The sequence below is a fragment of the Calonectris borealis genome, unplaced genomic scaffold (assembly GCF_964195595.1).
Source record: "Calonectris borealis unplaced genomic scaffold, bCalBor7.hap1.2 HAP1_SCAFFOLD_360, whole genome shotgun sequence".
Lineage (NCBI taxonomy): Eukaryota > Metazoa > Chordata > Aves > Procellariiformes > Procellariidae > Calonectris > Calonectris borealis.
Window position 1 is genome coordinate 1 of NW_027441742.1, and position 14,975 is coordinate 14,975.

At 59.7% G+C, this 14,975-nt stretch overlaps 1 protein-coding gene across 1 annotated transcript; it reads right to left on the reverse strand.

The window, feature by feature from the left end:
- Nucleotides 1–625: 625 nt before the first annotated feature.
- On the reverse strand, nucleotides 626–12,200 carry LOC142077646 (maestro heat-like repeat-containing protein family member 2B; the record flags this gene model as incomplete). The annotated part of the gene is made up of 20 exons (XM_075139568.1): nucleotides 12,074–12,200; nucleotides 11,413–11,552; nucleotides 9,970–10,092; nucleotides 9,251–9,416; nucleotides 8,763–8,861; nucleotides 7,964–8,115; nucleotides 7,506–7,649; nucleotides 6,842–6,934; nucleotides 6,269–6,338; nucleotides 6,044–6,157; nucleotides 5,477–5,550; nucleotides 5,016–5,135; nucleotides 3,873–3,980; nucleotides 3,518–3,677; nucleotides 3,078–3,118; nucleotides 2,639–2,780; nucleotides 1,863–1,915; nucleotides 1,317–1,424; nucleotides 944–1,063; nucleotides 626–748 (listed from the first exon to the last, which is right to left on the reverse strand). Coding segments are annotated over exons 1-20 (2,277 nt in total), but the record flags the coding sequence as incomplete, so codon positions are not given.
- Nucleotides 12,201–14,975: the final 2,775 nt, after the last annotated feature.

Sequence of the window (14,975 nt, forward strand, 5' to 3'; positions counted from 1 at the left end):
CGCAGCCAGCATCACACACACTGCTGGCGGTTTTACCACTGATTTGAGAGGTCGGGGAGCTGTCTGGAACCTTTCTGTGGAAAGGTATCTGACATAGCCTGCCATGGTGCTGCTCAAAGTCGCGCAGCCTGCGCGGGTCAGCGGTGCAGAGGAGCCCAGCCTGCTCACCTCCCCAGGCCAGGCTGCACCGCTCTCTCTGCAGGGCCCGGCCCTGCCCAGAAAGGCTTCCCCACAGCCCCCGGGGGGAGCAGAGCCAGCGAGACCTCACCAGGCTCCTGCTCCCGGCCCCCAGCTTTCAGGAAGGGGCAGAGTGTTGCACCGTGCCCACCCCACCTTGTCGCCAGCTCCTGCTGAAGTTAAGTCAGGAGCAACGTGGCTGCAAGCAAGCAACCGCTGCAGCTGCCCCGGCTGGGTGGCTCTCATCCACAAGGTGTCAAACCCTGTCCTTTCCAAAGACACCTCAGGGGCCCCAGTGCCAGGATGTCCCCTCTGACACACAGGCTTCACGTAACTCTTACAAGAGGGTTAATCTAAAGACGGCTGCCACGGTTTGGCTGCTGCAGGTGTAGAAGTGGAAATAAGGCCAAAAAAGGAAAGCCAAACAGCAAAACCCTGGATCCTTTACCTTCCAGCCCGTGGAAGTCTGACAGAACCAGGCTCTGGTGAAAGCAGCAGAGAACATAGTCACTGTGTCCAAGACCAGGTGGAAGTGGTTCTCGGCAGCGTGGGACACAACAGAAATCATCCCCTGCAACCACAGAGAAACGGGGAGTCAGCTCCAGCCCAGGCACTCAGACGTGGCCAGCAACAACAGCCAGGCAGGACGTTGCAGCAAGGGGGAAACGGCAGCAAGGGGGAAATCAAGGAAGTCTGGAGCAGGGCCAGCAGCCCTCCCTCTCCCCAGGAACAGCAGGGGATGCCCAGGACGTGAGCGTCACTTCACCTGGGCCTCAGACAGCTCCACAGGGTTGGTCTCCTGGAGGAACCTCAGCACCTGCCCTTGGACGTGCCTGAGGTCCCGACAAGCTGCCAGCGCCGTCCCAAGAGCCTTGTACAGGAAAAGCTGAAAGAGAAGAGGCCGAGCCCGAGATGCGGTCACAGCCCGACCTGTCAGGAGAGGGCTGGCCCCAGACGGACCCGACTGCCCCTGGGAGCGGGCAAGGCCGGCCGTGGTGCCAGGCTGTAGCCAGTCGCTGGGGCAACCCCAAGCGAAGCTCCTTTTGGGGGAGCCTGAGGGAAGGGGAAGCAATGAAAACCGCCTGCGTGGGCAGAGCACCGGCGCCAGTCCCAGCCCCAGCGCAGGGCAGGAGACACACCTTCTCCCAGGAGCCGGGGGCAGAGCTGCCCAGCTGCTGGCTCAGCTCCCGGCTCAGGCCCACGGTCCAGGCCTTGTCCTCAATGGGCTCCAGCGACGCTCGCAGGAACTGGGGTGAACAGGAGAGGAAGCGAGTGTTGCCCTGCCCTTGGCCAGGCCCCTTTCCACACTTCCATGTCCCGGCATGCTGCTGGGGGAGAGCTGCTGGGAACGGCAGTCTCTTCCCCCACCCCACCCAACCCTCTTTTCACCAGCATCCCTCTTCTCCTAACACCTCGGGCAAGACGCCCCGGCACGGCGGACGTAGAGGAGGCGGCAGCGCCAAGGCGTGTGCCACAGCATTAGAGGGCATTAGCCATCAGCCGTGGCACATGTGCAGGCAGCAGCTCCTCTGAGCGGGCAGGCACCTACTGCGGGGGGAGGTGCGGGGTGCTCAGGAGGTGCCCCCACCTCCTGGTGCCTGCACAGGCAGCCCCGAGCTTCCTCCCACAACTTTGCTCCCTCTTCTCCCCCTTTATTTGTGAACCCCCCCGCAAGGATGCTGTACCTTAAGCACACGGTGCTCCCACTCTGCAGAGTCCAGGGAGCTCTCGGTTCTTCCTAGAAAGCAAGAGGAAGCAAAAGCTCTCGCTGCTATTTAACCTCACACCAAAGAAGAGCCCAGTGGTCTCCTCTGCAGTCAGACCTCCCAAAAGTCCCAGGCCATCAGTCTAGAAAAGGCCTACAAGCACCCACGCCAAAGCCCTCGCGAGGCCAAAGACACGGGAGGGATCCCAGGGGCGTTTCTCAGAGCCACTGATTCAAGCTGGGGAAGGACGCACTGACCGCAGCTGATCCCCACCGCTTGACTGCAGCTCCCAGCACAACTCCGACCACTGAGTCACAGCACGCACCAGCAACACACATTTTCTCCTTAATGACCCACCGCATTCTGCCCGTTTGCAGCCCTTCCCCCTGGCTATTGCCAAGGACGGCTGCTGCAAACCTGGCCTGGCCTGGGGACTTGGTCCTCCAAAGCCAGGGGCTGCACCCGCTCCAGGAGCACCAGTCCTGTCCCTCACCCAAACACCGTCCGGGCAGGACATGGGGGTGCCACCAAGGCCTGCCATCCAAGGGGACATCAACGGCCCCGTCCATCCCCTGGGCCGAATTGATGCCAGGGGACGGCTGCCCCAGCCTCAGTGCTGGCTCCCTGGAAGGGGAAAGGCAGCAGAGCAAGTGCTGGGCAACTGGGGACAATTCTTCCTCTCTCACGCTGGGAAGCTGCATTTTCCTGCCCCCCCTCCCTCCCCTCCAGCCCCTCCCTCCCCACTTGCTCTTTACCTTCCAGGTACTGCAGCACGAGCGGGATCTCGGTCGCCCACGCCGCCCCCAAGGCTCTGTGGATCCTGCCGTGGAGCGCCTGCAGCAGCTGCAAGGCAGCGACTGTGCGTTCGCTGCTCGCGTTAGGAGCCGCCGCCACCACCTAGGCAAGGGCAGGAGAGAAGGGTCGCTCCTGCTGCCAGAGCCACAGCTTCTCCCGGGAGGGACAGAGGGAGGGAGGGAGCTCGGTGCCACTCGGCCAGCAGCAGGCAGCCGATGGCTTCACCCGGGGTGCCGCCAGCCCCGAGAAAGGAGTGGGATCCCCGATAGGCTCGGGCAGGCTCGGGCATGCCGCCTCCTCCTCAGGGGCTCCCGGCGCTGGCCTCAGCAGCATCTCTGCCCTGGGCTCTCCCACCACCCCTGGCCAGAAAAGCCCTTTCCCCAGGGCCCCACTACTCACCAGCAGTCGAACAAACAGGACCTGGGGAGCCGGCAGCTGGGCTGCGGGGAGGAAGGAAGGCTGGGTGAGCAAACGAGCCCCCGCCATGCCCTGCCCTTTGCACCTCCGATGCCCCGCACAAGGCTGAGGGCTGAGGGCAGCTGTGCTGCCACAGCGCTGGCCCGGGGGGGCTCCCCAGGGCTGCCCAGCATGAGATGAAGGCAGCTCCAGCATGGCCAGGAATGAGCCCTGGCTCACCAGGAGAGTGCTGCGAGCAGGAGAGCTGTGCCCCTGCACCGGGCAAGGGGCAATGCAGGGCAGAGCCTCCCATATCCAGCAGCAGAGCCTGACTCTGCCCTTTGGTTTTCCTTTTGGCTCCTGCTCAGGTCTGGTGGGGCGCAGGGAGACATGGACTGGCCCGACCCCTGGCCAAACCCAGCAGCACTCACTGGGGCTCCTACCTCGCTCCTGGGAGTCCATGGCATCCGGCTCCTCCTCTTCTTCCTTGCACCCTGCTCTCTCCCGTCTCTCAACTAGGGCTCGGAGGCAGCGGGAGAGCGGGATCAGCATGCCGCTGTACTGGGCTGGCACCACATACTGCAGCAGCCTCGGCCACAGGAGCTGCAGAGAAGAACCGGGCAATTCGCCACATTGGCATTTCCACTCAGCTCAAAGACAAAAAGGATGGTCTGCGCTTCCCTGAGCCTTGGGTGCTTCAGCACACGTGAGGGGAGAGGTTCAGGGCATGGGGGAGCATGAGGAAAAATGTCCTGAAGGCAAGAAGTAGCCACAGTAGCAGGGCAGAGGGCAACTCACTTTGGTCATCCCTCTCAGAGAGACATCCAGCGAGCCCAGGATGTCCATGCACAGGGCTCGAAGAGCTCCATCCTCCTGCGTTTCCCAGGCAAAAAGGCCTCCTGCCACCTGTAAGACAGAGTTGGCAAAATCCCCGTTACTCTCAGCTCCTGACCGACGAGGCTCAGGCACGACTCACCAGTGCTCCTGTGCCAGCCTCCCAGCAGCACTGACCTCCTGAAGGAGGACAAGGACAGTCGGACCCGGCTTGAGGACCAGGTTCCGGACCCTGGGAAGGACTGGGAAGCCTGGGAGCAGAGAGCGCCGCTGCTTGTCTGCTCAGTCCCCCAGGGCCCAAATGCTGCTGTCATGACACCAAAGCAGAGGTGAGGAACTTGCCCTTCAGCAGGGCTGTGCTCGGTGCCAGCCCTGGCGGCAGCACGCCCAGCCCGACAGATGCGGAGGTGCAGCCGGAAGCCCTTTCCTTCGCCCTGCTCCCAAAGCAGAGCCTCCCCGAGCCTCAGAGCAAAGCGACACACAAGGATCTCTCAGCTGGAGGGAAGCTCCAGCCAGAGGGAAGATCCTCGGCAAGTCAGCAGGAGGCTTGGCCATCCCCAGCTTTCATCCCTTGGGCGCCCAGCTGGAAATGCTCAGCGAAGGGACTGCCAAACGGCCTGTCCCCTTGCCAGAAGGGATGTGGGCCCCCAGACTGTTATTGGATGGGCAGGGTGTGCTTTGGAGGGCCAGAGCACGAGAACACCACAGAAGGCTCTTCCAGCCAGGCCCACCTGTCTGCACTGGCTGTGTTTTGCTGGTCGTCCATCAGCATTTAAGGATGGAGGATGTCCTGTCCCTACAAGCCCCTCCCTTTGCAAGGCAGCTTTGCTGGAGGCGCCTGTGGGCACAGCTCAGCCCGTGGGGTGCGCAGGCAGCCCCGCAGTCCCGGGCAGCATGCCCGGGTGTAAACCCACATCATCCCCTGACATTTCCACCAACATCAGCACGCACACCCACAAGGAACAGCCATTTGGAGGCCGCTCCAATGGCAGTGCCAGCGCTGATGGCCCTGCAGCGTGGAGCTCTCCATGGCCAAGGACACCTGCAGGAGCTCTCAGCACAGTCCAGGCACTGGTCAAAGCCCTGGGTGTCCTGCTCTGCCCTTACCAGTCTGCCCGAGGTCCGGCTGAACTCGATGAAGATGTGCCCCACCACATCCCATGCCCAGCAGCTCTGGGAGCCGGAGCTGAGCAGCTCCCTGATGAACTCCAGAACCGCCCTCCGCACCTGCCAGGGGAGAGTGCGGTTACGTTCCTCCTGTTCAAAACCCAAAGGGAAGCTGCCTTTGCTTGGGGGCAGCCTTTGTGGCTCGTGGAGAGATGACAAGGGCACCGCAGAAGCTTTCGCTTCTGGCGTCAGGGCTGGGCTTTAGCACCAGGCTGGACAGGCATTTGCCCCACAGAGCACAGCGACCTCCCTGCTCCACTCTGCCAGCTCTTCCTGGGGGGGAGCCATCACCCACTGCCTGGGCAACGCGCCGACGCTTCCCCAGGCACCCCAGCTCTGCCCCAAGGGAAAGGGTTTCTCTGCCTCCCCTGGCGGCACTGTCCCTTCCCAAACCAGCTCACCTGGGCACTCGGGTGGTTGCACACCGACTGCACGGCCTCCACCACTTGGGGCAGCTTCTCTCTCGTCTCAGGTGCTGGAAGAGATATGGAGAAGTGTGCGTTGAGGCAAAGCCCTGATGGCAGAAGGGATCCCTTGAAGCTTCCAAGTTTTTTGCACACCAACAGGACAGAGAAGTGGGGCCTGACTCTGACTTCACAGGAGGCAGCGGCGTAGCCGGAGCAACTCCGTTTCTAGAGGCACAGCTATTTTACAGGGATTGAAAGCCATGGTAATATGGTAACACAGAGGATGACACAAACAGCATGGGTACAAGCAGCTCCTGTGCAAACCAGCCCACCCGCCCGCCCACCAGCCTGTCTGTGTTACTGAGCTTGCAGCATTGTGCCTGGGGTGCGCCATTTCTAGCTGCCGGGGGAGAGCTCAATCCCTGTTGTGGGGTGTCAGCTCAGCTGGGGGACCTGCTCTTTGCAGCTCCTTTTGGGTGCAGGTGCACCACTTTCAGCCCGTTCCTGCTCTCAGCCCAGCAGCCCCAACCCCTGCCTCGTGTCCCTGGTCCGGGCACTGACCGTCAGAGTGGGCCAGCGCTCCCAGCAGGCCCAGGGCTGCCACGCGACCGGCCTCGCTCCCACTGCTCAGCTGGGAGCGCAGAAACACGACCGTCTCCGCGGGGCACATTCGTGCTGTGGGGAAGAAATCGCATTCTGCATTAGCAGGCAGCTGCTCCTGACCACCAAGGACAGGGAGAGAGCTGCCACAGCACGGCGGGGCATCGCCCAGTCTCCTCTCCTTACCCTGCAGCACGATGCAGCGGGACAGCACTGCCCTATGGGCCGGGCCAGGCTCCTTGGTCGCATCGGAGAGCTGTGGGAACAAGGTGCGTTTTAGAGAAAGCTACATCAGTGTTGAGAGGGACTGAAAAGAAACGGTGCTCTCTGCTCCCCTCTCCCTGAGCTCTCTGGGCACGGGACCCACAGCCAAAACCCAGCCCACCCAACGATGGCCCTGGGCACACACAGAGGTTTGCAGCAGCCCAGGCTGCCCAGGAGCTGAGGCTGAGCAGTGTCAAAAGGCTGCCCTTAGGGTGCCAGCACGCCAGAGTCCTCCTGCGACTTGGCCGAGAGGGAAATTGCTGTGGGAACAGGCTGCCCCTTGGGCCCGTTCCAAACAGCCCGGATCAGGCTTCCTGCAGCCTTAAGGTGGCACCTGGATCACAAATCCTGGTGTGCTCCTGGCCTGCAGGAAGGTCCCGGTGGAGGGACGCCCTGCCCTGCCATGCCCTGCCCTGCCAGCTGGCAGGTCTTTCCCCTCCATGGCAATTAGGTGTGCGGGCCCCAGGCTGGCAGCAGGGCGCAGGCTCCCCTTACCTGGCGATGCACAGCGGTGCTGATGGCAAGAGCCGTGCCCTGTGGGATTGGGGTCTGAACTCCCTCCAGCACGTCCAAGACATAACTTAGGCTCTACAAGAGAACGGGGGAGGAAGAAGAGGCTAAAGGCACCTAAAGGCACTTCGGAAAGGAAAATCCAGCACATCTGGGATAAGGGGAGTCCCTAACACCAGCTCCCAGGGAAAACCCTAAACCCTCCTGCATGGGACTCCTTGATTGCCCTCCCCTCAGAGCAACATCAGGAGGGTCTCCTTCCTCTGAACAGAGCCCGCGGTTGACAACTCAGTTTCCCGGCACTTCCCACTCATCAGACCTCGCCCCTCATGGACGGGGCCGGACACGGCCCTGGGCATTAGGGCAAAGCTCTTCCCGCACACAGAGCCCCAGGGAGGTGGCAATGCCTTCCTTCCTGAGAAGATGAGCCCCAGGGACTCTTGCCTCCCTCCTGCCCCGCCCCACGTTTCTTTTTTCTTGCCCAAAGAGCCCGGGAAGCTTCAGGCCTCCTCTGCTCTCCCTGTTCCTTCTCTAAGGGCTTCCCAGCTCCTCCTGGCACCCCACAGCTCCCCAGCTCCTCGCATAGACCATATGGCACTCGCATAGACCCACCCCAGCAGCCATTGCCAGGCCCTGCGCAACACCTCACCTTGCTGACCCGGGAGGTGTCTCGGACCTCCTGATATTGGTGCAGGAGCCAGAAGACCTGCTCCCAGGCATGCTCTCGGTGCTGCTCCTCATGCAGAAGGACCTCCATCATGGCAGACACTGCCCCGAGGACAGCCTGCTTGTCCTGAAGAGGGAAGGGAGAGGCGCTGCTTGGAGGGCCGAAGGTCTGCCTAGCGCTCAGCACCCCCTGGACACCAGTCTGCCCTTCCCACTGGGAGGGGTTTCCCTCTCCCTTCTGCCCTGCAGGAGAAGGGCTCACTCCAGAGGAGAGCGAGCGTTTCCCCAAGCTGGTACCCCAGCCCTCCCTGCAGAAAGGCCCCAGGACTCAGCTGTTTCCCATCACGAAGACCCCTCCCCTCCCCCTTCTGCTCGCACCCCACTGGGGCACAGACGGAGATCTCTGCTGCAGCCCCAGGTGTGGAAAGCAGCACTTCTCACCTCTTCCTCCTTGCAGTCCAGCCAATTTGCCATCGCATAGCGGAAGACCGGGTAAATGGCTTCACAGGACTGTGCTACCCCCTTGCGAGGGAAGGGGCATTGCTCCTGGTTGCCAAAGTAGGTATTGACTCCTTTGGACCATTGCTCCAGAACTGCACCAGGAGAAAGGAAAAGAGAGCATGTGAGAGTCTGCAGCAGGGATGGTACCTTGCACCCTCACCCAAGCCTGCTTTGAGGACAGTCCCATGCTTGGCAGGGCTCAGCCCAGGACCAGATCTGGATCTGAGGGCAATGTGTGCTCTTGAGGTGTCTGGATTCAAACACCTCGCTGTTTCTCTCCTCCTCCCCATCACACCTTCTCCTCGTCAATGGCCTATTCCCCTCCAGCATTTCTCACTGCAGCCTCTTCCCCTTCCCTTCCCTTCCCTTCCCTTCCCTTCCCTTCCCTTCCCTTCCCTTCCCTTCCCTTCCCTTCCCTTCCCTTCCCTTCCCTTCCCTTCCCTTCCCTTCCCACATACACGCCCTTTCAGAGCAGGCATTTTAAGCCCAGAGGAACGCAGGGGAACAGAAGCCGTTGGAAGGGACCCGGGAGTACCTCCCTGCAGCACTGCCGCGTCCTGCCCGCGGAAACCTCCTGGGCTTCCCCCTCTCTTCTACACACTCACAGCAGTTTGGGATCATCAAGGCCTGACCTCACTGCAGGCTGACACCCACCACGTTCCCTCTGAGATCACATGGAGGCATCGAAGGCCCCCACAGCCCCAGCCCCTGGGACCCCGGCCAAGGAGCCAACACTCACCGCTGCAGACGGCGCGCAGGATCCGGCCACTCCCCACCCGGCTCAGCACGGCGCGCAGGGCGAGCAGCGTCATTCCCACAAAGGGGATGCACCGCAGAGCTGCAGAGCAGGCAGGGACAGAGGGACCGAGAGGGTCAGTGAGAGACGTGGGAGACTGGGGTCCGTCCCTGGCAGGGCTGGGGCTGCTGGGCCATGTACGACATGCCAGAGGGCGTGGGGAGGGCTGCCTTCCCCAAGGGGGACACAGGAAGCCCTTTGGAGAAATGGGGAGGACAGTGGGGGGCAGAGACCCCACAGCTTTGTCTCCAACGGGTTCCCACCCTTCAGAAACTGGATCGGGCTGGTAAGGCAGAGCTGCCAGCCGGCCCTGACACGGAGCAAGGAGGCACAGCAACTCCATAGCCCCCCCGTTCAACACAGAGCACTTAGGGAGGGGGAGCATCCCCTCTCCTCGTTAGCACAGACCCCTACCCAAACCAGTACCGTACCGTAGCTGCGGGCCATTTTGCCCACGGTGAGGAGCACAATCTCATCAGGGACCTTCCCCATGGCCTTCAGGTGGCTCTGGAGCTCGGACATGACAAAGTGGAAGTGGGAGCGGGCCAGCGCCACCAGGACGTCGCTAGCGGCCGTCTTCACATCACCTGTCACACCCTGCAAAAGTGCCACAGGTTAAACACTCCCAAGAAAAACGGCTGAGGCACTCGGACAGGCTGAATGACCCCATCTCTTCTGCGAGACCCCTCGGGGCAGTTGTGCTCGGGGCCAGGCAGCTGCCGCCTCTTGTACCCTGGGGTAGGCGAGCAGCTCCCCGGCGAGACGAGGGAGGCTTTTCCCCGGCACAACCCTGTGCTGCTGGCCCCTCTCCATGGAGATGCCAGGAACAAACTGTCGCAGACTCGACACCCCCCTGGGACCTCTCCGTGGGGCTGGTGGGTTCCCATGGCTCCTCCTCAAGGCAGAAGAAATAACCTTGAGCTTGAACCCAGCTCTCGCTCAGTTAGAAACAGCCCCGAGTCCGCTTCTCTGCAGAGCTCTCTGCGTCCCCTCTCCAAATTCCCTGTAATGACGAGTCCCCAGAGCCTCTCCCTTAGGACCTCCGCTGGGTCTGAATAACCGAGGAACATCTCTGCGCCACTCTCTATTTCCCCAAAAACCAGGGCCGGAGGCAGGCTGCTTTGGTGGCCTTGAAAGAGAACAAGCTCACCTGGGCTGCTCGCATGTCCCTGGACGCCTCCGCTATCAGGCGGTTCACAACACCGCTCGTCAAGCAGCCGTCGTCTCCCTGCAAGACGCTCTCCAGCTCCCGGTATGTCTCCACTCGGTCACCCTGGGGACAGACCACGAAGGGGAGTGATGGGACTTGCTCTGCCCTCATTCCCAGGGAGCCACGAGAGAGACCTGCTGCCCCCCAAATCATCTGTGTGACACGGGCACGAGGTACGAGCTGCAGGCATCGGTCAGGACAGCCACGGGGAACAGCAAGATCTTCCGCGGCGCCTCTGACATCAGCAGAGAGCCAGACAGGGAGATCGACTCCGCCAGGGTAAAAGGCCGTGCGGGAGCCTCGGAAGTCACTCCCGAGGACGGGAGACGGCGGAGGTCAGAGGGAAAGTGCCAGGCGAGGAAGGGTGTGACTGTTCACTAAACTCCTGCCTAGATTTTGGCTAACCCAGCTCATGCGAAGGCCTGATGTGTGCTGGGAGCAGTGCCATTAGGTCAAAGCAAGAGCCCCACGTAGGCAGGGCAGGTGGCCAGAAAGAGCTGCAGGGCCATGATGCAGCCATTATCACTGCAGATTGCTGTCTGCGGCAGCATTATCTTTTGTCTGGCAGTTTCCTCAGAAACCTTAGGATCCACTAACTTATGGAAATGGTAGAGACCAAACCTCCAAGCTGGAGGGTTTAAAACATCAGCTTACTCAGAAAACTTTTGAAGCGGATCCAACAGCAGCTGAACTGCTGAGGCTTTCGTGCTTCCCGGTGTGATACAGGGGACGCCCGCACCGTGACGGAGGAGGAAGGATGAGCCCTCTCACCGTCGGCTAGCTAACTAATTCTCTTTTTTGCTCATAGGTGCACGATATTAAGAGCTATGGGTTGTATGTTATGAAACCTTATGACTTGACTGGCAAAGAAGTGAATTCACGTCACAGACTAGTCTGGGCAAAAGGTGATTGAACCCCTGTTTATCGTGTTTGATTATCGTATTTCCTAATGAGCTCATGAAATAAAGTTTAAAGAGAACATTGTCCTGTAAATTTGAGAGATCCAAATGGACCATGACAAAGGGGGAGGTGTGGGAACGAGACCAGGCCCTGAGGAGAGGAAGCCACGAGCACCCTGCACCTTGGGGCACAGGCAGGAGCCCCGGTGATGGGACAGTTCCCAAACCAAAGCTAAGGAGGGGCCTCGGGCACTTGGGCAAAGGCGCTGGGAGATGCTGGGATTTATGCCAGAGGCTTTGCCTTGCCCAGGAGAGTGCTGCGAGCTCCTGGGGAAAGGAGTGGGGAGCGGTGGCATTAGTCCAGCTTGAGCGGCAGGATCGGCGCTGGGGGACAAAGCGCCTGCAGGAGGGCAGAGGTGCCGTTCTGCCGCAGCACCCAGGGAAGCCAGCGGCATGGAGGGGAGCCCTCACCCCCCCGCCTCACCTCATTGTCTTGCAGCCGCTTTAGCAGAGAAGTCCCGACAGCCGCAAAGGTAGTGACGGCTGCAGGGACAGTCCCCGTTGCCCCGCCTCTGTCCTCAGAACGCGCGGGTCTGGACTGGGAACCCAGGCATGGGCAGAGAGCTGGAAGAAAAAAAATACGGTTTTACTGGCTGCAGGGCTTCGCACCAGGGAGGGGTGAGGATCTCCCCAGCCTCCCCCAGCACTAACAGCCTGTGCTGGACTGCACTGGCAAGAGGGCAGTCAGTGGGATGAGGGGAGGGAGTCTTCCCCTCACTGCAGCAGTGGGAAGACCACTTTGGGGGACTGGGCCCATTCTGGGCTCCCCAGTGACAGAAGGGCAGCAACGCGCTGCAGCGAGTCCAGCGCGGGGGCCCTGAGCTGGGCAGGGGATGGACATGGGGCTCCGCGAGGAGAGGCCAGGGGGGCTGCGGCTGGGCAGCCCCAACAAGAGCCGGCCGGGCCAGGTTGTCTGAGCGGTCCCCAGCTGCCCCGCGGAGGGCAGGGAGAGGATGGAGCCAGAGCCCTCTCAGAGGTGCCTGGCAGCAGGATGAGAGGTGATGGGGACGCAGCCCCCAGCACCCGGCTGGGGTGGACACTGCCTCCAGCAGGCATCAGCCCCCAACCTCCCGCCAGCCCCTCACCTCTGAGCGCTCTCATCCTCCTCATGGCCGCAGGATCTCCCGGATCGATGCACTGCTCTCTCCGGGCAAAAACCGCGAGAAACTGGGGCAGCACCAGCCCCAGGAGCAAGATATAGAGCCCGGCCATTGTGACACCCCTGTGGGGCGTGGCACCCCACAGAGGGCTGCTGTGACACGGGGACACAGGGACACATGCTGGGGACACACCATGGGGCGGGGACCGGACATTGCAGCACCCTGGGGACCTCCACAGGCCCAGAAATGCAGGATTTCCCCATTCTCCATCTTGAATTTGCTCGTGGTCCTCAAATAGTTTCAGCAAAGACTTTCTCCAGACAGCCCTTCCCAGCTCTGTCCCCGATCCACGTCCCCCTCCAGGGACCCATCCCTGGAAACATCCAAGGTCAGGTGTGACGGGGCTCTGAGCAACCTGATCTAGTTGAAGATGTCCCTGCTCATTGCAGGGGGCTGGACTAGGTGACCTTTAAAGGTCCCTTCCAACCCAAACTATTCTATGATTCTATGACGCGAGGCAACGTGGTCTCGAGGGGACTGACCTGGCCTTTGCTCTCTGCATTTTCTTGCCCTCGTTTTCTCCAAAGAGGAGGCTCCTGCCTGTGTCTGTGTGTGCCTACCCCTATGTCTCCTCCAAGAACATTTGCTCCCATTCTCCAGCCAGGATCAAGCTGGGCAGAAACTGGAGACCTCCAACCCTTCAGACCCAACTGCGTCACGAAAAGACAAAGGGGACTCATATTCAAATGGAATACCCTTTTGCTTTTTGCTGGACTGTGGATGAGCATGGGAAAGCTGACCTTCCTAGAAGGTTTCTCAGCTCAAATCCAGATGATGAAAGGATGACCAGAACTCTGGTTCCTACTCTGCCATCTCTACCACAGTAGGAAATGCACACATAGCCAAGCCCTTCATGCTACTAGGCAGGCATAGGATTGCATGTGGGTTCGGAAAGAAATTTCCATACGGTCCTCCGGTCTTTATGAAAGGCTGGATATGTGCTCATCTGTTGGTTTTTTGGGTGTGGGGAGGCGGTGTTACCGCCTCAGTCAGGACGCAGGCGAATTGAGACAACTTTCTGTTATTTGGTCGTAGTTTTCCATGCTGGTTTGTCTGACTGCCTAAAGAATAAGGGAGGTGCTGCACCCTGCAAGAGAGGTTGGTCTGCAGATGACAGTTTTGGAGCTTGTGAGTAACAGGAGGAGAAACTGGCCCGTCATTGGATACCGTGTGGGCCACAGCTTGTCCGGTGTTTTCTGTGTTTAGACTGGCCTTTTAGGCAAGCTGTGGTTTGCCTTCTGGGCAGCACGATCCAGGTGACATTTCTGTGCAGCGTATTCAGCTTTTTGGAGATGGCCCCCGAGGGCACGTGAAACAAGTGCTTCTTTGCAGGACTATTGGTTTAGAGTATTTTCATCAGTCTGTTTTGGTGTGTGCACCTGGGGAGAGCAGCAGTCTCTGTAACAGACCTTTCCCCCTACATGGAGAAACACCACCCCACGATCACAGCATGCGATACGTCACAACACCCACACCGTGCTGTGGATGCCAGCGGCTTTGGGCACAGACTGACCCTGATCAGGAGGGTGACCAGTGAACTTGGCACCGGATCCAAAAGGCATGCGATTCTCAGACTACACAAGGGGGTTTCTTGTCTTGCTGCAGGCTGCACGGAGCAGGTACAGGGCTTCTGACTGGCACCCCGGGCATCCCCAGCTCATTAACAGCTGCACCTTCTATTCCCTCCTTCACCCTTTTATCCTGACGCTCTGCTTCCGTGTCTTTTGTCTGGCAGTTTTTCCCTTTATTGTCTCACTAGTTTAACTTAACTAGGCCAACCAGTTTTCTCCTTTCATGGTCTGCCATCTCCAACAGTTTCTCACTTTTTGTCACACGGTTAGTTTAACCGCGAGCCAGGCTTGGTGAATGAGAGCTTCTATAAGCAATGAGACACCATCCAAAAAAGTCTATCCTCCCCACTGCCCACCTTAGAAATCTCTAGAAATCTCTAACGGCACAAATAAGGAGCAGCTTAGGTGCTCTTCAACTCAGTCAACCTCGGTTGGGGCACCAATGAGGTCCATATGTTTAGAGAAGACCTGTCTGAACGTCACTTCAAGCTCAAGTGATATGTCCTGCACCTGGGGAGGAACAACCCCCTGCACCAATATATGCTGGGGGCCACCCGGCTGGAAAGCAGCTCGACAGAATAGGCCCTGAGGGACCTGGGGGACACCAGCAATGTGTCCTTCCTGCAAAACCGGTGAATGGGCTGCATTAGGTGAAGTCTTGCCAGCAGGTGGAGGGAGGTGATCCTTCCCCTCTCTCTCCTCAGCACTGGTGAGGCCACACCTGGCGCGCTGTGTCCAGTTCTGGGCTCCCCAGTACAAGAGACATGGACGTACTGGAGACAATCCAATGAAGGACCATGGATGAGAAGGAGGAGACAAGAGGTGGAAGAAGAGCAATAAAAGGAGTAGTAACTTGAGGAACCAGTGGAAAAACAGTGGAAAAGCACAGAAGAAGGAAAAGGAGGCGGAAGAACAGAAGGAACAGGGGGAACGGGAAAAGAAGGCAGAAGAGGAGGAGGAGAAGGGTAAAGAGGAAGATGAGGAGGAGACGGAAAAACAGAAGGAACAGGAAGAACGAGATGAGAAGGAGGAAAAAAGAGGAAGAGGAGAAGGAGGTAGAACAGAAGTACTAGAAAGAACAAGACAAGGAAGATGAAGAGGAAGAAGACCATGAGGAGGACAAGGAAAAAAAAGGCGGAGGAGGAAGAAGAACAGAAGGAGGAGAAGGAACACAAGGAGGAGGACAAAGAACAAGAGGGACAAAAAAAAAGAGGAAGAACATGAAGAGGAGGAGGAAAAAGGAGAGGAGGAGGAGC